The following is a 26,083-nucleotide window of genomic DNA, read 5'->3' on the forward strand; positions in this document are numbered from 1 at the left end:
ATTATTTTATAATGATATTATCAAAAGACCAGCAAATATTAAAAGATATTAGCTTTCCTTTAAATACAGTTCCTGTATGAGAACCCAGATATACCCAAGGTATATCTGTGTTTATATAATTCAGTTATTTTCTGATTAGGTTGATTTTATGTGTAATTTTTGTAGTTTCCTTCCTTTTTATTAAATATACCTCATGCATAAAATTTTATATTTTTTATATTTAATTTTATATCTTAGAATCATTTATGTAAGTAGTTAAATGTGAGTTTTAAGAATGATTTTTACTGTGTACATTGCTATGTTTGGAGAATTTAAAGAGAAAATTGTATAGGGAAACATTCATTTTTACTCCAAAAGCAATATAGGAATGCTTCACTAGTATGTACACATATGAATGAAAGTCTTCCAATTTTGAATTGTTGGAAAACCTAGTGAATGAAGCAAACAAAGGTGGGAAAAATTTCAAGTCCGTTGAAGTGTAACATGATTTTCTCATATTTATTATCTAAATAAGTTATTAACAAAATTCTATTTTAATATTGCTAATAATATTATCCCTGTATTGAGACCATCTTTATGTAAAGTATAAATATGAATATAAATGTGACCTGTACATTTACAACACTGAGCTCCATGGGTCATGCTTTCTTTTATATCAGTGTAAAGGTTGAAGTCTTGAAGTTAAAAGGAATCTCGAGATCATACCCTGCTGTGATACTACTTTGCTACAAGATCTTAAGTAATTTCATTGGGCGGCATATCAGCCTAGTGGAAAAATAAAACTTTAAATTTCCATCCTGGATCTAAATTCAAAATGTTTTGCTCTTTATCATCCAAGTGAACCAGTATACATTGTAATCAGTAATTAAAAACTTAGTGCTATGAGAAGAAATTGGCAGAGGAAGTAGCCAGTAGAAAATTCCCATGTGTAATTTAAATATTCCTTATGAATTAATATTGTCCATAGTTATTCTAACCTGAAATGGAATTTGTTGCTTTGCGAATAAAATTAGAAAGATTATGGAGTTTGAAATGTTATAACTAAAACAAACTATCACAGTAATTTATGTCTACATGAATAGCTATTATAAAATCTTAGTGCTAAGATCATATTTTAACAGGTTATCTGGTCCATTCATCCAAGGCACATGGTTATTTTTCATTGCCTGTCTTCAAAACTCATTTTGATATTTACACTATATTTTGGTATCTTAAACTGTATTTATTTCATCATGGAGATAGAAGACAATGTAAACAGTCAGCATTCTGATTTTCATTTTTATTTGTTTTTAGTTCTTTTATGTCACTCATCTTAACTTTTCTCTGTAATAAATAACTTCAACTTTTGCAATGATATATATGTTCTTCTTAGTTTAAATCCAACAGAAAACATATAATAAGAAAAGTATCACTATCCTCTTTAGTAATCATACATACCCAATTCCAAGCTACCCTGCAGTTAATTCAGTTATGTGCTATTTTGAATTCTTATCTAATACTTTTACATTAATTGTGTCCAAGCCCTTGATGTTTGAGGTTGGCTCTTTTGTGGACAACTGTATCTATCAGCAGTATAGTCTTTTGTTATTTAAAATTTTGAAAGGGGGGGGCATTATAGATAAGTGTGCACATCAGTGATATAGTCTTTCAGTGATATAGTCTTTCTAACATTTAAAATGTTAAAGTTGTTAAATGGACTTCTCCCTCTACTTGAAGAACATAGATTCTTAGCTGTAGGACAAGGGTTGGTAGAATTTCTTGTTTCCTGGCTATATCCTAAACTCATATAGATGAATGAGACCTTGAAATAGGGTATACCATCTTATTTTTAGTTATTATTGAATTATTCTAAATCAATGAGAATCTATTTAAAGTTTTTAAATTTCCAGAGAAAATTAGATACACTCTTTTCTGAAAATCCGTTTGCATAATAAGCATATGCCAACAATTGTAATATTATCTAATTCTTTATTACTTTCTGGAACAATTGAGCTAAGCTATAAAGTTAGTTACTTCTCTGTCTTCTGTGTTTCAAGCTGAAGTATTTAGTTTCCATGTACTTTCGTCTACTTAGCAGTCCATTTTTATGAAACTTTGTATTGTTTCTGCAAGCTTTACCTCTCTGTTGGCACTGTTACACTGTCCTTACAAATCTTGATGAGTTTTATTCTATATAAGAGGCTTTGTATTAAAATGATTTATTGACATAATTATCTTATTTTTTGGAGCCTTTAAAGGTAGGCTTTGTGAGAATTTTTGTGGCTTTGTTTTATCATGAAAGCTATGTATTATAGTTGTTATATGTGTGGACTTTAAAGTCAGACAGACTTGGGTTCAAATGCTAAGTTTACTGTATTACTAGTACACCTTTGTTAACAATTTTGTGCTTCAGCTTCCACCATTATAAAATGTAGTAATAATAGCTCATTGGATTCTTTAGATTAAATGTGATAAAACACATAGATCGATGTAGTAAACAGTACATGCTGGGTTTTGTTATCCTGATGACATTGGGCTAGGCGATCTGTAAGATTATCTCTAATACTACAGTTTTATATTTAAAAAATGATATATTATTAATCTTGGAAGTTGGTTGTTATAATACAGTCTGTATTACTTTGTATTTGAACTTCTTTCTACCAGTGATATAGTATTTACAATAGAGAATTACTGAAGTAATGAAGTAGGACTTATATTTTGAACTTTAGTTGTAGTGATGAAAACTGGTTTTGAACTATCCATTGTCTAGATATAGTGGCTTAAATAGAGGATGTGTTAACTCAAGTTTTGAAGCCAAACACCAAGTCAAAGAAAGCCTGGAAGGGTTTTAGATGTGTTTTCTGTAACTAGTTTTTGGATTTTGTATAGCTGCCCCTTTAGTATTTAAATCTCCAGGAATAACACTTCCTATCGCCTTCTCTTTTAACCTGTAATTTTAGCTTTTATTATGGCACAAAAAAATTAACCAACAAAATGAATAGATAATATTCAATAGGTAATAATTCAATAATATTGTTGAATTGAGTTAAATAGCTTGTGGCAACACAAACAGTATATTTGATGTTACCTGTTTTTGAATAAGTAAATTAGGCCAGTATGTAATTACCATTGTGATTTCATTCTATTCATAATGATTCTCAAGCACTGTGATCACCTTGATTAATTCTGTCAAGTGATCAAAGCTATTTGGATGTTTTGTCATTTCTCAGCAACTAATACTATTTTGCATTGGATGTGTCAGTCTTAGTCCAGTGAATATTGAAAGCAATGACTAAACAAATTGCCTTCCATTAGACATTTAATAGTCAATAACATAAAGAATAAATAAATGATTAACAAATTATTTCAAGAAAGTATAACTCCAATCTTGAAGTAATGATGTTTTTTTTATTTTATGTCTAAGAATGACTCAGTACATTAGAAATTTCATTTTCCTTTGACTTGGATGATCAGATACATTGACTGTACATGACATTCTTTCTCATTTGGCTCAGTCTCCTTTTTTCAAGAGCGTATGTTATTAAATTCTGTAGGTGATATAAAACAAATCTTCCTTATTGTGTGTTGTGGGAAGAATTTGCTTTAGAAAATGTTTTCCAGTGCAAGGTATAAATAGACTTTTGTATATCAAGCAATTAAAAATACACTAAGGAAGAAATTCTCATTAGAGACAGTGTGATGCAGTAAGCAGGACTTCCTTTGGTGTCAGACAGATTAAGACTCACACCAGTGTTGTGTTATGCACTTTCTGATTTTAGGTGACGGGTTGTTCAAGGATGTGTAGTACTAGTTGTACATGGCATGTACTGAGTACTTAACTATGTGCCAGCCTCTGTAACTACTTTTCTGCTGATGAGGGAGAGAAAAACCGAGTAACTTCCTCAAGGCACGAGATTTAAGTGGCAGATTAGAACCAGGATCCGAATCCTGAAAGCCTGATTCCAGAGCCCTCCCTCTAAACCAATGTGGGCAACTCTGAGAATCACTTTTGCCAGCTGTGGTATGATTTTCATAATGCCAACTTTATCTGAGTATAAAATGAACTAAACTAAGATAGTACGTGTTGAAATATCTACCATATTATCTGGTACATAATAGGCATTGAATGTGTTTTCTCTCTTTCCTCTGTAAATATTAGATCACTATTGATGTGATATAATTTTGTATTACTAAATTTTATTTTTAATGCGATTTTAATTCCGAAAAATTTTATAAGCTAAAATTCAATTTCAAGTGATAGTTTCAATGAATTCTTTTAAGTATATAAATATTTTTTTCCGAGAAAAGTGTTCTTTTTGATTTTAGTTATGATATAAGCTGTTTGGTAGACTGCTTGATGGAATATAAGATATAAAAAAGATTTAGAGAATCCCATAAGGCATTTATGTCTGTGACCTATCATTAAGAATCTTCTTGTAACGTGAATGTTAAGAACTCATCAATTTGTTTAGTGAATTTAAATGAAGTTTTTTTTTTCTTAAAATGTATCTTGCTCATCAGTTCTTCCAATGATTATCTTGAATTTTATAGTCCCCTTAATAATTAAGAATTTGCCTTAATTAAAAATTTCATTGTAAATTCCTGACTGGCACTATTGTCATATGTAAACCAACAAAGTTGCCTGGAAATTGCAGTATTTCAGTCACTTACTTAGCTCAACAGATTTTTTCCTTAGACTTTGAAGTGACATAAAAGACCTTTTTCCAATCACACTTTCTGATTGTAAGTTGAGGGAAAGTTACCTACTATACAATGTCAAAATTCTTTTAAATACTTTTAACCCAGCTGACAAATAAATGAAAAGGGATTGGTTTAGGTAGGCAAAATAAGTGAGACATCTGTTTATAATGATTATCTCTCTTGTGAAGGTTATTGTACATATGTATGGAATATAGTATTTTGGTTTCCATGAGTACTTAGATATTTTAAAATACATACCTACCAATTATATTCCCTTTATATTTTTTTGGAAAGAATGTATGTCTGTCACAGTTTGTGTGTGTGTGTGTGTGTGTGTGTGTGTGTGTGTGTGTGTGTGTATATATATATATATATATATATATATATATATATATATATATGCTAGTTTGCCTTATTTTAGTTTACTAAATTATTAATGAAAAACTCTTTGAAGTAAAATAGACACAAAGTGTATTTGGGTTAGTATTACTACTATTAGAGGAGAAAAAAGCAGATAATTATTTAGTGAGATTTAGCTAAATAAAATGGAATTTATATTGCATTTACTGTGAAAATTAATTTTTAAGGAGTAAAAATAAAATACATTAAGTATTCTGCCTAAAACATAGGGAAATTATAATTTAATGTTCAAATAGCCTCCTTTTGTCAGACAAGTCCTTTTTACTCTGTGGAGTCTTTACAGGAGATATCTAATAATAAAACTTCCAGTACATGTAGAAATTTAATAACTTTGTCAGCTGTCAACAACAAAGGATATTTTGTTTTACTCTTGATTTATGATTTATGGTTCATTGACTTTTCACATAAGCTGGTGTCTTAGTAGTCCATTTTAAAGTGTTTTTTACAATAAGTGATTACTTTTTCACAATAATTCTTTCATGAAAAGTTTCTTTTAAATCTAGTGAAATCCATTTTTAATGCTATGTTACTTTGTGCTATTTCAGTGTATAGCACATAATTTGCTCTGGAAAAGGCAAGGCTTTTGCTGTATCTTTGACCCCCCCCCCAAAAAGGATAGTTGTTTTGTCAAAGGGATAACTACAAATTATTTGTTGCAGAAATTTTGACAACATGAGCACATCTTCAGTGAATTATTGCGTTAATTTTCCTTTAGTTTGTATATCCACATCCATTCTCCTTTGATATTTCAGTCTTGTAACAATTTTGTTATTTTTCACATGAAATAGAATTTATTTCCTTTAACTTTCCTTTTACATTCTTTTTGAAAGTAAGAAAAATTGCTTCATTCATTTTGATTGTATGGTAATCATAGAATCTAAAACTAAAATAGATATTATTTGCTTTTATAAAAACTATTGCCATATGCTAGGCTGTTACCTTCAGAAGCCCAAGTTTCTTTTTTTCTTTCTCTTTCTTTCTCTTCTTTCTTTTTCTTTCTCTTTTTCTTTCTTTCTTTCTTTCTTTCTTTCTTTCTTTCTTTCTTTCTTTCTTTCTTTCTTTCTTTCTTTCAAATGTTTATTTATTTTGAAAGAAGGAGCTCTCGCATGAGCTGGGGAGGGGCGGTGAGAGAGGGAGAGAGAGGATCTCTGCACTGTCAGTGCAGAACCTGATACAGGCTCAGTCTCATGAACCATGAGATCATGACTTAAGCCGAAATCAAGAAGTGGACCGTTAACTCACTGAGCCACCCAGGTGCCCCAGAAGCCCCTATTTTCTAATGAAAAGTGGGTATAATACTAAGGTTCTTCCCAATGTTGAGGCTCTTTTCCCTTGCTCTTCCCTGGACGTGATGACCATTATGTCATATTTAAGAAAAGAATTAATCTGTAAGAAAAGAATCTTTTCTTCTGAATTGAATCTTTAAGAATTAATAAGTCATCATCAGGAGGTTCTAGTCAACTTAGTATTGTAATTTTATTTACTTTTATGTTATTTTGTTTCTGGGTCCCTGATCTTATTACCTAGGCTGATAACTCCCAAAGCTTTTTTTTCTAGCTATCTTCTGTTTAGGCTCATATACCCAAACTCTGTAGAAGGTATCTCAAACTTAACATGCCCTAAATAAAAACTACAAATCTTCTTCTTTGCACAATTTTTATTACTTTTGAAATTCTTTTTATTTAGAAATTTTAAAATTATTTTTAATTTTTTTAAAGACTTCCATTTTTTAGGAGAAGTTTTAGGTTTACAATAAAATCAAGAAGATACAGAGATTTCCCGTATACTCCCTTTCTCCCACATAAGATACCCTCCCCCTTAATCAACATCACTCATCAGAATGACACATGTTTTACCAAGGATGACACTAAATTGTTTCAATGTAATGACCCAAAGTCTGCAGTTTATCTTAGAATTCACTCTTGGTGTTATACGTTATGGGCTTAGGGAAAATGTAATAACAGTGTATCCATAATTAGAATACCATACCAAGTACTTTCACTTCCCTGAAAATTGTTTGTGCTCCACTTACTCATCCTCTTCCTTCTCATACCCACCGCTTGGAAACCACTGGGCTTTTCATCATCTTCATATTTTTGTGTTTTCCACAATGTCGTAGTTGAAATCATACAGTATGCAACCTTTTCAGATTGTCTTTTTTCACTTGGTAGTATACAATGAGGATCCCTTCATGTCTTTTCATGGCTTGATAGTTCATTTCTTTTTAGCTCTGAATGTATATATTCCTTTGTCTGTATATACCACAGCTTATGAACCCATTCACCTACTGAAGGACATCCTGGTTGTTTCCAAATTTTGACAATTATGACTGAAGCTGCTGTAAACCTTGTGCAGGTTTTTGTATGGATATAACTTTTCACCTTCTTTGGGTAGATACCAAGGAGCATGGTTGCTGGTTCATATGATGAAAGTATGTTTATTTCTGTAAGAAACCTCTAAATTGTCTTCCGAAGTGGGCATGCCATTTTTTTGCATTGCACCAGAAATGCATGAGAATTCCTGCTGCTCCATAGCCTCACTGGCACTTGGTGTCGGTGGTCTGGAACTTGGCTATTTTAGTAGGTATGTAGTGGTGCTTCATTGCTGTTTCCTTTTGCATTTACCTGATGACACGATATGGGGCATCTTTTCATAGCTTCATTTTTCATCTATATCTGCTTCATTGAGGTGTCTGTTAAGGTCTTTGGTTCATATTTTAATCAGGTTGTTTGTTTTCTTCAGTTTTTTTTAAAGATTTATTTAATTTTAGAGAGAGAGGGAGAGAGAGAGGGAGAAAGTGAAAGTAGAGGAGGTACAGAGAGAGAGGAAAGGGTGAGAGAGAGAGAATACCAAGCAGGCTCTGCACCATCAGTGCAGAACCCAATGCAAGGCTCAAACCCACAAACCGTGAAAGCATGACCTGAGCTGAAGCCAAATGTTCAACTGACTGAGCCCCCAGGCACCCTCTTACAGTTCAGTTTTAAGAGTCCTTTTTATTCTTTGGATAACAGGTTTTTGGGGTTTTTTTGTTTTTGTTTTTTTTTGTTTGTTTGTTTGTTTTTATCAGGTGTATCTTTTGCAGATATTTTCTCCCGGTCTGTGGTTGTCTTTTAATTCCCTTGCTATTATCTTCTAGGAGAAGATTTTAATTTTAATTTTAATGAAGTCAAAGTTATCAATTATTTCTTAATGGATTTCTCTTTGGTATTATATCTAAAAAGTCATCACCATACTCAAGGTCATCCATGTTTTTTCTTATGTTATCTTCTAGGAGTTTTTTGGTTTTGCATTTTACATTTAGGTCTGTGACCCATTTTGAGTAAATTTTTGTGAAAGGTGTAAGGTGTATTTCTAGATGGGTAGTTGGTCAGTTTTTCCAGCACAATTTGTTGAAGATACTGTCTTTGCTCCATTGTATTACCTCTGTTCACTTGTCAAAGATCAGTTGACTATATTTGTTTGTGTCCATTTATGGGATCTCTATTCTGTTTCATTGATCTGTTTTTTATTCTGTCCCCAATACCACACTGTCTTGATTACTATAGTTTTATAGTAAGTCTTGAAGTTAGTAGTGTCAGCGCTGTAACTTTGTTCTTTAATACTTTGTTGACTATTTTTTGCCTCTCTGTATAAACTTTAGAATACATCGTCAATACCCATAAAATAGTTTACTGGATTTTTGACTAGTATTCCACTGAACCTATAGATCCGTTTGGGAAGAACAGACATGTTGACAGTATTTCTTCCTCCTATTCATGCACATGGAATATCTCTCCATTTATTTAGTTCATTTTTTATTTCAATTTGGAGAGTTTAATTTTTATTATATAGATCTTATTTATATACTGTTAGATTTAGATACATAAGTATTTGATTTCTGGGGGGTGCTAATGTAAATGGTACTAAAATTTTAATTTCAGATTCCACTTGTTCATTGTTGGTTTGTAGGAAAACAATTTGACTTTTTTATATTAACCTTGTATCCTGCAAGCTTGCTTTAATTGCTTATTAGTTCCAAGAGTTTTTTTGTGGATTTTTTTTCAGATTTTCTACACAATCATGCCACCTGCAAACAAAGACACTTTAATGTCTCCCTTCCCAATTTGTATGTATGATGTGGAAAAGAAGTGGTGAGATGGGACATTTTGCCTTGTGTCTCATCTTAGTGGGAAAGCTTTAGTTTTTCATCTTTAAGTATGATGTTAGCTGTAGGTTTTTTTTAATTTTTTTTAATGTTTATTTTTGAGAAGAGACAGAATGTGAGCAGGGGAGGGGCAGAGAGAGAGGGAGACACAGAATCCAAAGCAGGCGCCAGGCCCTGAGCTGTCAACACCCAGCCCGATGCAGGGATTGAACTCACAAACCGCAAGATCATGACTTGAAGTTGGACACTTAACCAACTCCCACCTAGGCGCCCCTTAGTTGTAGGTTTTTTATAGATAATCTTTATCAAGTTGAGAAAGTTCCTAGTTTACTGAGAGTTTTTATCATGAGTCGTTGTTGAATTATGACAGATGTTTCTTCTGCATCTTTTGATATGAGCATGTCATTTTTCTTTTTTAGCCTATTGATGTGACGGATTATATTTGATTTTTGAATCTTGAACTAGCCTTGTGTACTTTGGATAAATCCCACTTGGTTGTGGTGTTGTGTAATTCTTTTTGTACTTTTTTAGATATAATTTGCTAATATCTGATTGAGGATTTTTGCATATATGTTCATTGGAGACATTGGTCTGTAGTTTTCTTAAAGTATCTTTGTCTAGTTTTGGTATTAGAGTGATGCTTAGGAAGTAGTTCCTCTGTTTCAACTCTCTGAAAGACATTCTAGACAATTGGTATAATTTCTTCCCATTTAGAGTGTTTGGTAGAATTTACTCTAGTGATCCCATTTGAGCCTGGTGCTTTCTGTTTTAGAAAATTAATTGTTGAGTCAGTTTCTTTAATAGATACAAGTGTGTTCAGAATGTTTATTCCTTTCTGTGTGAGATTTGACAGCTTGTGCCTTTCAAGTAGCTGGTCTTTTTCATTAGGTTATTAAATCTATGGGCATAGAATTGTTCCTAGTATTCCTTTTTATTCTTTTAATTTCCATAGGATCTGTAGTTACATCCCTTCTTTCATTTCTGACATTAGTATTATTTTCTGTCCTGTCACTTTTTTTTATTAGACTGGCTAGAGGTTATTCAATTTCATCGATGTTTTCAAAGAACTAGCTTTTTGTTCCATTGATTTTCTCTTTTGATTTCCTCTTTTCAGTTGCTTTCATTTGTACTCTAATAATTCTTCTTCCTCTTCCTCTTCCTCCTCCTCCTCCTCCTCCTCCTCCTCCTCCTCCTCCTCCTCTTCTCCTTCTCCTCCTTCCCCTCTCCCCCCTCCTCTTTATCTTTCTTCTTCTTCTTCTTCTTCTTCTTCTTCTTCTTCTTCTTCTTCTGTGCTTACTTTGGATTTAGTTTACTCTCATTTTTCTAGTTTCTTAAGGTGGAAATGTAGATTATTATTTAGATCTTTCTTCTTTTCTATAGGTGCATAATAGAGGATTCAGCACATAATTCCAGTGTGTAGAGAGGTGGTTCCCTCTACCACTGCCACTCCGAACAATTCTCTGTAACACTAGCTGATTGTCCTACAATTTAATTCAATTCTAACACTGTCTACTTGGAGGTAGTGTCCGATGGCACACATTAATGGCCCTGTCGTAGAAGACTGCCGCTCTGAATTCAGATACCAGTCACAAGCCCAGATTATCTCCTGTGCTTCTGACCAACTGACTGTACATTGAGGGTTCAACCAACCCCCTCCTTGGACTTATGGTGCCAATCAGAAGTCTGGGTTGCTACCTGGATTTCTGATAGATTATCAATCAGAGGTTCCTACTATCACCTCCTTTGGTTTAATTAATTTGCTAGAGTGTCTCACAGAGCTCAGGGAAACATTTTGCTTACTGGATTGCTGGTTTATTATAAGAAGATACGATAAAAGATACAGATGAACATTTAGATGAACATTTAGATGGAAGAAATGCATGAGGGCAACATATAGGGAAAGGCGCACAGAGCTACCATGCCCTCTTCAGGCATTCCACTGTCTCAGCATCCCCAGATGTTCACAGACCAGCTCTTCAAATCCTGCCCTTTTGGGATTTTGGTTGATTGAATCAATGGCCATTGGTGGTTGAACTCAGTCTCCAGTATCTCTGTTGTCCCTGGAAGACAGGGTTAGGGAGGTGGGACTAAAATTTCCAACCTTCTCATCACGTGATTGGCTTCCCTGGCAACTAGTTCCCATCTTTAGGTGAGTACCCGAAGTAATCTCATTACCATGACAAAAGACATTTTTCTCACTCTCATCACTTAGGAAATTTCAGGGATTTTAGGAGCTCTGTGCCAGAAACAAGGATGAAGACCAAATAAATATGTTGTTTTTATAGATCACAATATCACAGCATTCAGTGCTGTAAATTTCATTGTAAGCATTGCTTTCAATTCATTCCACAAATTTTGCTATGTTGTGTTTTCATTTTAATTTCATTCAAAATATTTTTAGTATCTCTTGAGATTCTTCCATCCGTGTTATTTGAAAGTGTGCTTTTAATCTCCACGTGTTATGTTCTTTTATTGATTTCTAATTATTAATTCTATTGTGATCTGAGAGAAGACATGTATGATTTTTATTCACTTAAAATTAGTAAGTTGTGATTTATGGCTCCATTTGTGGTCTGTCTTTTTGAATGTTCCATGTGAGCTTGAAAGAAATGTGTATTCGGTTGTTGTTGGATGAAGTTGTGTATAGATACCAGTCTTCTCCAGTTACTTGTTGGTGTTGTTGAGTTCAACTGTGTCCTAACTGATTTTCTGCATGCTGCATTTGTCTGTTTGTGAGAGAGGGAAGGATGTTGAAGTCTCCAGGTGTAATAGCGGATTCATCTGTTTCTCCTTGCAGTTACAGTGGTATTTGCCTCACGTAGTTTGATGTTCTGTTGTTAGGTGTATACACTTTAAGAAATGTTATGTCTTCCTGAAAAACTGACCCCTTTATCCTTATATAATACCTTCTTAATTAATCTCTGATAATTTTCCTTGCTTTGAAGACTGCCCTGTCTGAAATTAATGTAGGTACTTCTACTTTGTTTTGATTGTTGTTAGCTTGGTATATTTTTTTCTATCCATTTACTTTTAATCTGTGTCTTTATATTAAACTGGGTTTCTTGTAGACAGCATTATAGGTGGGTTGTGTTTTTCATTTCATTCTGACAGCTTCTGTCTTTTAATTGGTGCATTTAGACATTGACATTCAAATTGATTATTGATATGATTGGATTAATATCCATGATATTTGTTCCTGTTTTAGATTTGTTGTTTTGTTTTTTGTTACAGTTTTTGTCTTCTAGTCTTTTTCTGCCTTTTGAGATTTTAATTAAGCATTTTGTATAATTCCATTTTCTCTCCTTTCTTAGATATCAGTTTTTGTTCTATTTTTAACCTTTTTTTAATGGTTGCCATAGAGTTTGCAACTAATTTAAGTCTACTATCATATAACACTTTACCACTTCATGGGTGGTGTGTGTACTTCATAACAACAAAATAATCATCATTCCTTCTTATCCCTAGTATCATTGCTGTCATTAACTTCATATGTCATTGATTTCATATAGAAACATATATAAGCATATATACATATTCATACATAATGAATATACATAAGCATACATAATGAAATACAATGTTGGTATTATTATTTTGAACAAACTGTTATGTATTAGATCAGTTTAGAATACAAAATTCAAACTTTTTTTTTACCTTTATTCCTCTTTAGTGCTCTTGCTTTCTTTACATAGATTCAAGTTTCTGACCTATATTATTTTCCTTCTTTCTAAAGAATTTTTGTTAACATTTTTTGCAAGACAGTAGACTAGCAACAGATTGCCTCAGTTTTTGTTTGTATGAGATAGTCTTTATTTCTCCTTCACTTTTGAAGGATAATTTTTCAGGTTAGAGAACGTGAGGTTGCCGTTTTGTTTTTTTGTTTTTTTGTTTTTTCTTTTTCCTCTTACCATTTTTAAATGTTTACTGTATTCTCTTCTTGCTGGCATGATTTCTGAAGAGAAGTCAGATGTAATTCTTACCTAATTTTGACTATCGGTATTGTGTTTTTCCCACTGGCTTCTTTTAGGATTTTTTTGTGATGTTTGATTTTCTGTAAATTGAAAATGATATGCCTAGATATAGGTTATTTTAGCATTTATCTTACTTGGTGTTCTCTGAGCTTTCTGGATCTATGTCCGACACAAATTTGGGGAAAATTCTCAGTCATTGTTTTTTTAAATATTTCTTCTGTTCCTTTGTAGCTTTCTTCTCCTGGTATTCCCATAGTGGATATGTTACACATTTTCTACTTGTCCACAGTCCTTGGTATTCTTCTTTTTTTCAGTTTTTGTTCCCTTTGGTTTGGGGTTTTGGAAGACTCGATTGATATATACTCTAGTTTACAGATTCTTTCCTCAGCTGTATTCAGTCTACTAATATTCCCATCAAACATGGTCTTCATTTCTTTTCCAGTAGTTTTTATTGCTAGCATTTCCTTTTGGTTCTTTCTTAGGAATTCCATCTCTTTGCTTATGTTGCCCATTTGTTCTTCTGTGATGTCTCTTTCATCCATTAGAGCCCTTATCATAAGGGCTTAGCATAATTTTTTCTTGATGGTCAGACACTGTGTATTTGGTAAAAGGAACTTCTGTAAATAGGCCTTTAGTAATGTGGAGGTGAGGCGTGGAGCAGAGAAAGTGTCCTTAGTCTTATGATTAGGTGTTAGTCTTTTAGTCAGCCTTTGCCTCTGGACTGTGAATTTCACGTGTTTCTCAGGGGTTTTGTTTTTGTTTTTTTTTCTTTTTCAATGCCGTTAGGTGGGAGGAGATGACTAGAGTTGACTGTAGTTGGATGTTTCCCTTCTCTAGGTCACTTAGGCTCTTAACTCAGCAGGTTAGGATTGGTTAACTGGTTTCTCCAAGTGCAGGCCTTGTTAAGAAAAGATTGCTGTCGTGTATTTCAAGTTCATTTTCCTTTGCCTTGCTGGAAGCCTGGAAGGATTTTTCTCTGCTATTTATTGTGAAAACCTGGTTTATTTCCTGGAAATAAATCACCCAATAAATGTAGGGACCTTTATATAATTGGAAGGGTTGAAAGCACTCAGATCTAGTAATTTGTCAATTACAGTTCTGCTTTCCCTACCTGGGTACTGGTTGCCACAGTGGTTTCCACTTGGGTGTGTCTGCTCTGGTAACCCACGACTCCCTATAGTTTCCTGCTTGTCTCCCCAGTCTTGGGGGCATTGGTTTGCCCTCTTCCTCTCTCTTATTGGATCCTAGAAGAGCTGTGGTTTTTTAGTCTGTTTAGCTTTTTACTTGATAGAGTGGATGGACTGGTGGATTCCAGGATTTTTACTTTCAGAACGAGAAACCTTTATATTGCTTTGTTTTATCCCTGTTACTGCTGGTTTGCTCTGGATTTGAGCAGCATTACAGAAGTGTGCAGCAGAGTGAGGAAACTGAAGCACTAGCAGTTTGAAAGCAGAAATGAAAAGAAGAGCCCCACAACCAGAAATTATCAGGGAAATCATGGAAAGGAGAGAACTTGGGAAGTAACTCAGTAACATTATATATGAATTCAGCTCTGAGTTGTAGCTTTGTGATTCTGATCCAAATCCGAAGTTCTAGCCATTGGAGGAAGGCAAGATAAAGAATTAAAAGTTATTTACATTGGAAAGGAAAAATTAGAACTATCCCTTTACAGATGACTTGGTTTCTTACGCAAAATAAATTTTATTTCTTTGCATTAACAATGTGTATTAGGAAACCAAATGCAAAATACTTTTAACAATAGCTTCAGAAATTTAAATACTTAAAATATAAATGTCCAAACATGTAAGGATCTGTGTGCTGAAATCTCCAAATTGCTGATGAAAGAAATGAAAATATTAAATAAATGATGAGATTTATTGTGTTCATGTATAGGGAACTCAACATAGTAAGGATGTCATTGAATTGATCAATAGATTTAACACAATACCAGTTAATGTCCTAGCTAGATTTGTTTGTTGATATATGCAAGATGATTCTAAAATTTATATTAAAACATAAAATAACTAGACTACCTAAATTGATTTTGAAAAAGAAGCAAAAGAATGATTTTGAAAAAGGAATCATACTTGCCTGCCTTCAAGACTTACTATAAAGCTATAATAATGAATGTAGCAAATGAATGTATTAGCAAAGCAATAGACACTATCACCAGAACAGAATAGAGTCCAGAAATAGTCTCCCAAATAAGGACAATTGATTTGTGGCAAAGGTGCAAAGTGAATCTAGGGGAGGAAAGATAGTTGTATGTCAAAAATGGCCATTGAACTAAACCTCACACTTAAAAAACATAAACTCAACATTAACTCTAACTGTAAAATATAAAACTATAGAACTTTTAGAAGAAAACATAGGAGATAATTTTTGTGATCTAGGCTATGCAAAGTCATTTTAGACATGACCACAAAAGATACATAAAAGACAAAAATTGATAAATTTGACTTTGACTTCATCAAAGTTAAAATCCTTTAGTTAGCAAAAGATGCAATGAAAAGACACATTACAGCCTGGAGGAAAAGAGTAGAAAATACTTTATTTGACAAAGGATTATAATCATCAAGAATATATAAAGAAGTCCCTAAAAGTTTAATAGTAAGAAAACATAAAATCCAATAAAAAAAATGGGCAAAAAGTTGAACAGACACTTAACCAAAGAAGATATAAGGATGTCAAAATAGCACATGAAAAGATGTTCAGCATCATTAATCAACAGGGTAATTAATGTATAATACAACTAGTAGAAGGTACAGCTACACACTTAGTAAGATGGCCGAAGTAAAGAATACTCATGGTGCCAAGTGCTGGCAAGGATGAAAAACAACTGGAATATATTACTGGTGAATTTCCAAGTGGTACAGCCACTCTGGCAACTTGGCAGTTTATTACAAAGGTAAACATACACATTTACCTTGTAATTCAGCTCCTCTACTCCTATAGGTTTATATTTATGAGAAATGAATGAAAGCTGTGTTTCACAGAAGAAGCCTTTGTGTGAATGCTTATAGTAGTCCTGTTTGTAATTATTGTTAACTAGATGTAACTCAAATGTACACAAATTGTGGTAATCCATTCATACAATGGAATACTCTTTTACCAAGTAAAAGCAATAAACTCTTGATATATGCAACTACTTGGATGAGTATCCAAGACAATATGTTGAGGTCAAAAAACACAAATTCAGAAGATTCCATGCTATATGATTCAATTTATATGACATTCTTGAAATGTCAAAACTGTAGTGATGGATAAGAGATGAGTAGTTACTCAAGATTATGGGAGTTGGAAGAATGTGATTTGTAAAGCTCTAAAGAGATGGAATATATGAGGGCTTTTTTGGTGTGATGGAACAGGTCTGTATCTTGATTCTGGTAGGATTATCAAAATCTACATGTATAGATTTTCAGAATTGTACACACACTGAAGAAAAAAAGAAGTAAGAAGTCAGTTTATTGCCTGATCATTTAAATAATAATTTTAAAACACCAGAAAATTCCTGGGCATTTGTAAAGCCTAAGTATCAAATAATTATTTCAGCTTTCTGTGTAGTCAGCTGTTTTTTTGTTTTTGTTTTTGTTTTTATAAGAGAGTGAGAGAGACGGAGAGAGAGCCCGAACAGGGGAGAGGGCCAGATGGAGAGAGGGAGAATCTGAAGCAAGCTCTGTGCTCAGTGTGGAGCCTGATGTGGGACTTGATCCCATGACCCTGGGATCATGACCTGAGCCAAAATCAAGAGTGTGACGCTCAACCAACTGAGGCAGCCAGGCACCCCCACGTTAGCTGTTTTAATACTTATTTTCTTTATTTGACAATTTTAGCACTTCCAGGGTGTATTTTTAATCCTGCTTCTGTTAAACAGACTGGGCCTTGACACCAGGATAAAGGATTGGCTATTTGGTTCCCCTGCTATGACATATTTTGATCTTGAAGGGCATCACACATGTGTCATTATGTCTCTATTTTATTTTTGAAATTTTCAACTTCTTAGGTTAGGAAGATACAACATTAAATTTCTAAAGTATTCATGTATGCATGGATTGTACATGGTTACTAGTAACTGCCACTTGTAACTTGTCTACTAAATTTTCATAAAGGGACAAGGATGTTTAAAGTATTTTAAGTGGTCATTTTTCAATTGGGATTAAATTAGTAGGCTTTGAGACCCTTTTTAGTAAATATCTATTGGCTGTTTGTGGAGTTATGAGTGGAGCTGGTCAAAGGCTGTTTTGTTCTCAAACTATGTAAATACTGGTAGGTACTATATATGAACATATAACTATGTCATAAGAGGCTTAGAATTAATTCCTTTAGAATTAAACATGTTAAAATTTTGTTTCCATAGAAGACAGATTTTGAGACATTTCAATCACAATTTTATGAACTTTGACTTTTTGGCTATAACATTTTTCAGAAATAAAATAGGTTGATGAAACATAAAATCAAAATCTGTTACCAAAGGAAGGTAAAAATGTGTGATTCCCTGATGAACTTTAAAATAGGACCGTTAGGGGCCCCTGGGTGGCTCAGTCAGTTAAGTGTCTGACTCTAGGTTTCAGCTCAGGTCGTGATCTCATCGTTGCTGAGTTCAGGCCCCATGTCGAGCTCCACGCTGACTGTGCGGGGCTTGCTTGGGATTCATTCTCTCTCTCTCTCTCTCTCTCTGTCTCTCTCTCTCCCCCTCTCTCTCTGCCTGCCTCTCCTCTGCTTGTGTGCATGTGTGTTCTCTCTCTTTCTCTCTCTCTCTCTCTCTCTCTCAAAATAAATAAATAAATAAACTTAAAATAAAATTAAAAATAATTAAAATAAAATAAAAAGATAAAATAGGACCTTTAAAGAATACTCTCAAATAGCCATGACAGGGGTAGCCAATTCAGTTTATGAGGCTGCCTGTCTCCTTATCAGGCTGAAAGAAAAGGTGGAAATTACTGAGAGATTTCATGACTGTAGGCAGGCTTAGTGATTTCCTGTGCTACCAGTATATTCCATCTGTCCTTACATTTTCCTGTGCTGCATTTCACTGTTTTCCTTATTTGACTCTGCAGATAAATGTATTTTACTTATTTCAGCATGTATCTCCACTTGATGTCTGAATTGATGAATGTGACAGTTTTCTGTATCAGGTTTATTGCCTATATAGGCAGGTAGGCAGTGTTCTTTTAAGACCACATCTTTAGGAACACATTGTCTTAAACGTGACTGTCAGATGGATATGGAATTAGAAACTTTGGTTTAGACCTTTCCAGTTGTGAACTGTGAAGAAATTTAACTCTTCTAACTTTTGTGAGATTTTTTTGTGTATGGGTGTCACTGAAATTAATTGTGTTGAGTGAGAAATTATCTTGAGTATGGACTTGAGTTTATTTCTTTTACAGTTTTGTTCCTGCTCTGATCACTCTTATCTCAGAAGAGTTTTCTAGTCAGAGATACAGCATAGAAACAGTGGTATTAGATATTTTATATAATTTTAATCATTGTCTGCAAGATTTCAGTGTATCTCAATACCAAATTTGGCTACAAAAAAGACGAAACCTTATGAAAAAGTCAAAAGGTTTTCTCCCCTTACTGGTACCTTAATCTTAATGGAATGTAATCTACTTCTAAATTTATTCTGGCAATTACTTTGTCTGTAGTGTTTCTTAAGATATTAAAAACATCCTTTTAAAAGGGCAGGATGTGTTGGATCCCAGGGAATCTTTAATTTTTTACATTATGAATTCCATTTTTCTTAATATATTTAAACAGTTCATGTAGCTGAGGTACTTTGCTTGTTTCAGTACAAAACAGATTGAAAAGACAGTTTCTGTGTCCTAAGAACTGCCTTTGAACTGAGGTTTCATATTCAATCTCAATCATTTCAGTTATACATTAGGTCTGTCTTAATGATACAGTATATCTTAAATAATCAAAAACCTCAAAGATAATAAAACTTTTAGGATTATAAATTGCCTACATTAATTACTTTAAAAGATAAATAATGGACAAATTGAAATGGATAAAGTTATATTAAAATCAAGTCAAAATCTATATTTATATAAATTTCCATGGAACCTAAATATAGTACATATTTATCATTAGTAACAGAAATTAGTCATGTTCATACACAGTTATTAAATATTCTCAGGTATTTGTGGGCCAAGACTGTGGTATTCCTTAATAATATGGACCAGAAAGCTCTAGAGAGATAATAAATATGCTGTCATAGTGGTATTATTATACTATTTTCTTCATTTTCATAAGGTCTAGCCCTTTATAAGTATGTTACTTGAAATAAATATTATTTTCTAATTTATTGGAAGCTTATTAAGAACTGGAAGGTGTTAATTATTTTTAAGAATAACCCTATAGATTATTTAGTTCATTTTCCTTAAAAGGAGGCAGGATTATTAAACACCCTTAACTATTCCTAAAGTAGAATTGCTACTTAAAAGAACATGATTTGTTATAGTACTATCTGTTGAAAAGTTTAGCAATTTTACTTTAAGATATAAAAGAACACTTTCTGTCTTAAGTAAAATATTCCTATGGAAATCCATTTTTGGGTATTGCTATACTTTTCAAGAGAAACTTCTATGTTGTGTATACTAGTTTTGGCTGACACAGATACTTGCTTTTTGGTTATCCTATATACTTAGATCCTCTACAGATGAACTGATATGTCTAGACAGGAAGTGGTATGTAGGAGATATAGGAATGGGCTGAAGTATCCTTTATATTTGCCTTTGTATCTAGGGGAGTTGGAAATAGGCAAGAATGGAGAGAAATTTTGTATGGCAGTACACAGAATTTTGCAAGTTTATTGTGAGCCCTGCAGCAATCCGATGCATTTTAGTTACTGGTAAGTTTGTTAAATTATGTTTGAAAATGTACCTCTTCGAAGATGGCCATCTATTTACTATTACATCCACCATGTCAAATATACCTATTTTAAAGATTTTTTTTTTAAAAGATATAGTATTGCTGTTGCATTCAGTTTTAGGTATAAATTTACAATACTTTTGTTAGTGAATGCATTTGACTTTTCAATTGTTGTCGTACTTAAAACTGAAGTGAAATTAACTTTATATGGGTAGCATAGATACGTGTTAAGATTTTTGGAATAAAATTAATATTTCTGATTTTGTAATGGAATTCCACTGTGATTAGAAGTCTGCATTTATTCATTAGATGTTTGAGAAAGAGTAGTCCTTCTGACATAAAAAGAGTAAGAAAATCCATGGCATTGTTGTAATTTTATATGGCTTTACATAGGAGAGTGATTTATTTTGCATTTTTTTCATGGACCATAGGGACCATAGGCATTTCCAGTCTCTCTTTTTGGCAGTGCTGATGTTTAGGAATGTTAGTCATCTTTCCCCTTAAGTCCCTAACTCAGGTGTAGACAAGAATTCCATGAAAAGATTAGGAAATTGTGTGATCTCTATGCACTGATTTCTTTATTCTTCTCAACCATTTAAGCAGAAGTATTTTTGTGCAGTGGTACTATGCAGTTATTTGTGAAGTGGCTTTTATTATTCATACAATTCATTCAAAATGGACTAGATTGCTTAATAGCTGTTTTTCTTTACAGAAACATTAAAAAAAATCCCAAGAGATTCTTTGGTGGTTGTGTTTTTCTTACACATGTCTAACTTTAGGTCAAAGTGAAAGAATTATGTTGACTTGTAATGCTAGTTTACTTTTTTTGTGTGGTTAAAAGAATTAGGGCCAATTAATGTGTTTGAATTTTAATTTCCTGTAATGAGTACCTTATTTCCAGTTATACTATATTTTTTCTAGCTGATGTCATATAATCCATTAAACTACAGTCTTTATAATAATAATGATAATATGCAATTGATTCTTTTAATGAGAATATTTCTGAATTGAACAAGAATATCCACATTTTCAGAGAAATGTGTTGTCAATACTATTGAAACCAGAAGAGGTAGCATAAGCTGAGAGAATGGAATCACTTTAGATTCCTTTTGGACCTTAGTTATTTTCAAGTTTTCCTCATTAACAGATTTTCTTAATTCCTTGTAGGAATGAGTACTTGTGAATTTAAAATATATTTATTAATCTGTGGTCTTACTCTTTCTTATGAATATAAATAGGCAAATTAGGGTACCTTATATAGCATTGTAAATAGGAATTTTAATTGCTGATGAAGTTTGGCTTGTTGTCATTTATTGTTATAAACTACAGGAAGCATATACAATGAAGGAATATATATTTTCTTAATTAGGTTTGCCATCATGTATTAATGCTGCTAGTTGAAAATTGTTCAGTGTGTAACTTGGTGAAATAATATATTATCAAAGCTTAATTCAGTGCAATCATTTATTTATTTATTTATTTTGTTTCTTCCTTCATTCAACAGACATAACAAGTGCTTTATCTTTGTCTGGCACTTCTCTTTGTGTGCTTTTATGTGTTTGTGTATACATTGTATAATTAACTGCCACTTTCATTTCGATACTATACAGATCATTTGTTTTCTGCTCTCATGAGCTTTCCTGAAGGCATATATGAACCTAAAAAACATCTTGCATATTTCTCTGGATATTTTCTAAAAAATTAGAAGTTATTTTTTAAAAATAGGTCTAAATGAAAAGTTTTCTTTAAAAAATAGGTGTGTTCTCAAAAGTAATATTGCATACACATTTAAAATTCTCTGTGATAACATGTTCTTTAAAACAATATTATGATAAAGTCTTTATTATGGAGAACTGATGTATTTGTGGGCATGTTTCTTACGGTAGATTTACTTGAAGCAGATAATATACATATGTATAGATGAACTTCGGTGTTTGGCTTTGGAATATAAAAAAACTGTGCAGTTATGTTTTGATTTATATTTAATTTTAAAGAGATGAAACAAGTTTCCTCATGCTTGTGAGAAAAATATATTCTTGTACAGCATAAGGTGTAATAACCATTGTCAGCAAACTAGAGATTAGAATTGAATATGCTTGTTACCTTTTGTCATATGTTTATAATAAACATTTGATGATTACATAATGTAATTATCTGTACTTTACATGCAGTGCTACTCTTTTGGCATTCCTGGTTGAACTACTTAAAAGTTCAGTAGCCATGCAAGAACAGATGCTGGGTGGAAAAGGCTTTTTAGTCATTGGCTACTTACTTGAAAAGGTAAGTGCTGTGTGTTGATGGTTTTATTGTGTAGTATATACAGCTGAACAACTGACAATCCTGAATTATATTTTTTTCTATAGTTTCTCTTTTCATTAACTGTTCATTGTTGTTAGCTAATTCACAAATATTTACTTTTATATTTTGCATTTGGACTTAAGTATAGACATTGAACTAAATTGGATGCTAGAAATCTATATAATTAAGGGATTTTGAGAGAAGATAGAAACTAAAGAAAATTTTTTTCCTCTACCTTTAGTCAAAGTTACAAGTTTTTCCCCTTAACTCTTTTTTCTAGTTGTTTCTTTACTATCCTTACATTCAAACTAAGTTTCTTAGAAGCTTTATCAATTTAATTTTAAATAGATTTCTTGGTTTTGCTTTATTTTCCAATTATATAAGGTAAAAAAAAATCTTTGTTTTGTAATAAGCAAAAATAGTTTGTGATTTGTCTCTGCTTTTAATATATATGAATATTTAAGGTGGCTTTTCTGTAATCACTACATAATATAAACAACACAAGTTAGATGGGTTTAATATTTCCCATTTTGTGTCATTTATGTCTTGGTTTTCTTATGACCTTTGCTTTAGTCACAGTTGTACTATTCTGGTAATGAATGCTGGCTTTCTATTATGGGCTCATAAGAGTTTAGTTGTATCATGCAGTTTCTTTTAAAAATTAACATGGGAAGTCATGAATAAAAGTGATGGCGTATTGACTTTTTTTTTTTTTTTGCCTAAGGAAATACCTGCCACCCTCATTAGCTCTCTCAAACCTATTTTTATCATTTAACTCTTTAGCATTCAGTTGCTCTGAAAATGGAACTATTTGAGAAATAAAGAGGTGAGGCCTTGAATAAGAGGCATAAACTTATTTTTCCATTTGGAAATAAAATTGAGAAGACTTTTGGAAATAGTTTTTTCAACTCAGATTGTTCTACCTTTGAAATCCTTGTAACTTGTCTTTGTTTTAAAACAAATATTCTTTCTTGAAGGATTGGTGATTGGCGAAGTAGTAGGTTATTAAGTGATTGATCATTTGTAGCATTTCTTTAATGAAATAATTTTTTTCAGAAACATTAAGCTTTTCATTGAGGTGTTTGGTTTCATGGAAAACTATTTTTTGCATCTAGATTATGAAGAATTTTTTAGAAGATTTATATTAAATTATATCTTATGCAAATTAGATATTATGAATGTAATGTGCCATTACTATGTACGGACAAGATCACTACCAGGATCTATGCCTTGAATATATTTTTCATCCATCTGCTGTGAGGTTATCAAAATAATTCTAAAGTGAGCATTTTTTTTTCTTACACATAAAACTTAGCTTAAAATTAGAAATTCATTGGAGCACCTGGCTGGCTCAGGTGGTGAAGCATAATTCTTGATCTGGGGGTTCTGGGTTCAAACTTCATGCTGGGTATAGAGAGTCCTTAAAAGTAGATCTTAAAAAAAAATTTAAAAATTAGAAATTCAGTGAGAAAACTTTAAATCAAAATAAAAGACATATTCAGTTCTTCCTCCTTTTCAGAGTTAATAACCTTAAAATTATATTGTCAGCTTAGGTAGAAAATATTATCTCGTTATGGTTTCAATTTGCATTTTTTGAAATTTTGAATAAGATATGACATATTTTCATGTATATTTACTGCACATCCACTTTTTCTCACTGATGGAGTACTTATTCATGTCCTTTGCCAATTTCCCCACTTTCCCTCCAAGATCTCCACTCCTAGGCAACCTGTAATTTACTTCTTATTTCTATGACTTTGTGTATTCTAGATGTTCCATGTAAGTGGAATCATACAGTGTTGGTCTTTTTGTATCCTGTTTATTTCACTTATTGTCATGTGTACAAGATTTCATCCATGTTGTAGCATATATCAATACTTCATTTCTTTTTTGGCTGAATAATATTCCATTGTATGCATACAACACATTTATCTATTCAGATGCCAATAGACTTTTGTGTTTTTTCCATCTTTTGGATGTTATGACTAATGCTGCTATGAACTTTCATGTACAAGTTTTTGTGTGGACATATGTTTTTATTTCTCTTACGTAGATACTTACCTATGAATTGATTTGATGGATACTATCATAATTCTGTGTGTAACCACTTGAGAAACTGCCAGCCTGTTTTCCAAAGTGGAAAATTTCATTTCATCCACAGTATGTGCGGTTTCCAGTTTTTCACATCCTTGCCAACATTTGTTAATTGTCTTTTTTATTCTAGCCATCCTAGTGAGTGTGAAATGGCATGTCATTTTTTATTTGCATTTCTGTGTTGTCTAATCATGTTGAGTATCTTCATGTGCTTATTGGCTATTTGTATGTTTTCCTTAGGGAAATGTCTATTTAGAACTTTGCCCATTAAAAAATATGGTATTTCCATTATTGAATTGTAGCAATTTTTTTTTATTATTCTGTACACTAATCTTCATTAGATATGTGACTTGCAAAGATAGTCTTACATTCTGTAGATCACATTATGTTTTAATTTGCATTCCCCTGATGACAGATTAAATTGAACATTTTTTTACACTTATTGTCTTTTAGTTATCCACCCTTATTAAATACCTGTTCAAAGTGTTTATCCTTTTTCATATGAATTGTCTATCATTTTTTTTACTGATTTGTGGAAATTCTGTTTATATCCTGTATTTGACACCTTTGTTGGAGATGCATTCTGAATATTACTTCCTCTGTAGCCTGCTTTTTCACTCTCTTGATATTTTTGTTTTAATTTTTTTTTTAACATTTATTTATTATTAAGAGACAGAGTATGAACAGGGGAGGGGCAGAGAGAGAGGGAGACACAGAATCGGAAGGAGGCTTCAGGCTCTGAGCTGTCAGCACAGAGCCCGAAGCGGGGCTTGAACTCAAAAACCGCAAGATCATGACCTGAGCCAAAGTCGGACGCTTAACCGACTCAGCCACCCAGGTGCCCCCTCTCTTGATATTTTTTGATGAATAAATGTCCTTAATTTTAATATAGGTCACCGTTTCATTTTCTTTTATGATTATCCCATTTTGGAAAGAATCTTCAAGATTGTTTTGGCTATTCAAGGGTATTTGCACTAACATCTATATCAGTTTGTTAATTTCCACCAGAAAAATGCTAGGATTTTCATTGTGTTTCATTGTGTTATATTAAACCTTCCAATTCATACATTTGGTGCATGCTTCTATTTACTTAGGACTCTTTGGTAGAATTGTGCTAGAAAACATTGTCTTTTTGCTAAATTTATTCCTAGATTCTTGAGGTTTTTCAAATGTAAGTTTTTTTTTATCACTGATATATAGAAATATAATTGGTGTTCATGTTGACCTTTTATATACGTCTTGCTACTCCTCTAATTCTCGTAGTTTGTCAATTTTTCAGAAACATTTACTTGTAGAAAATTTTATATCTTCCTAATACTTATTCTTTTTGTATTTTTCCCCTTGATATTGTACTAAGACTTACAGTATAGTGCCAAACAGAAGTTGTAATAGTGAGCATCCCTGTCTTATTCCAGAGCTCATGTGCAAAGCTTTCAATAATTAGCCACTAAGTATGGTATATGCTGTAGATTACTTTCAGTAGATTTTTATTTATTTTTTAAAGAATGTTTATTTATTTTGAGAGAAAGAGAAAGAGCACATGCAAGTGAGAGAGGAGCAGAGTGAGAGGGAGAGAGAATCCCAAGTAGGTTCCACACTGACAGTT

The 26,083-nt window shown here is 32.6% G+C and overlaps 1 protein-coding gene across 12 annotated transcripts in view; it reads left to right on the top strand.

Moving 5' to 3' along the window:
* The window catches only part of NBEA (neurobeachin), a 684,640-nt gene that overhangs the window by 133,818 nt on the left and 524,739 nt on the right, over positions 1-26,083 (top strand). For 11 of the 12 annotated variants that reach the window (XM_023250717.2, XM_023250724.2, XM_011286341.4 and 8 more), the window contains exon 11: positions 22,257-22,365. In XM_023250717.2, coding sequence (XP_023106485.1) covers positions 22,257-22,365 — 109 coding nt within the window. Of the gene's footprint in view, positions 1-19,959; positions 20,066-22,256; positions 22,366-26,083 lie in introns of all 12 variants that reach the window. The other variant, XM_023250742.2, reaches the window with a different exon arrangement.

This window comes from Felis catus, chromosome A1 (assembly GCF_018350175.1).
Source record: "Felis catus isolate Fca126 chromosome A1, F.catus_Fca126_mat1.0, whole genome shotgun sequence".
Taxonomy (NCBI): Eukaryota; Metazoa; Chordata; class Mammalia; order Carnivora; family Felidae; genus Felis; species Felis catus.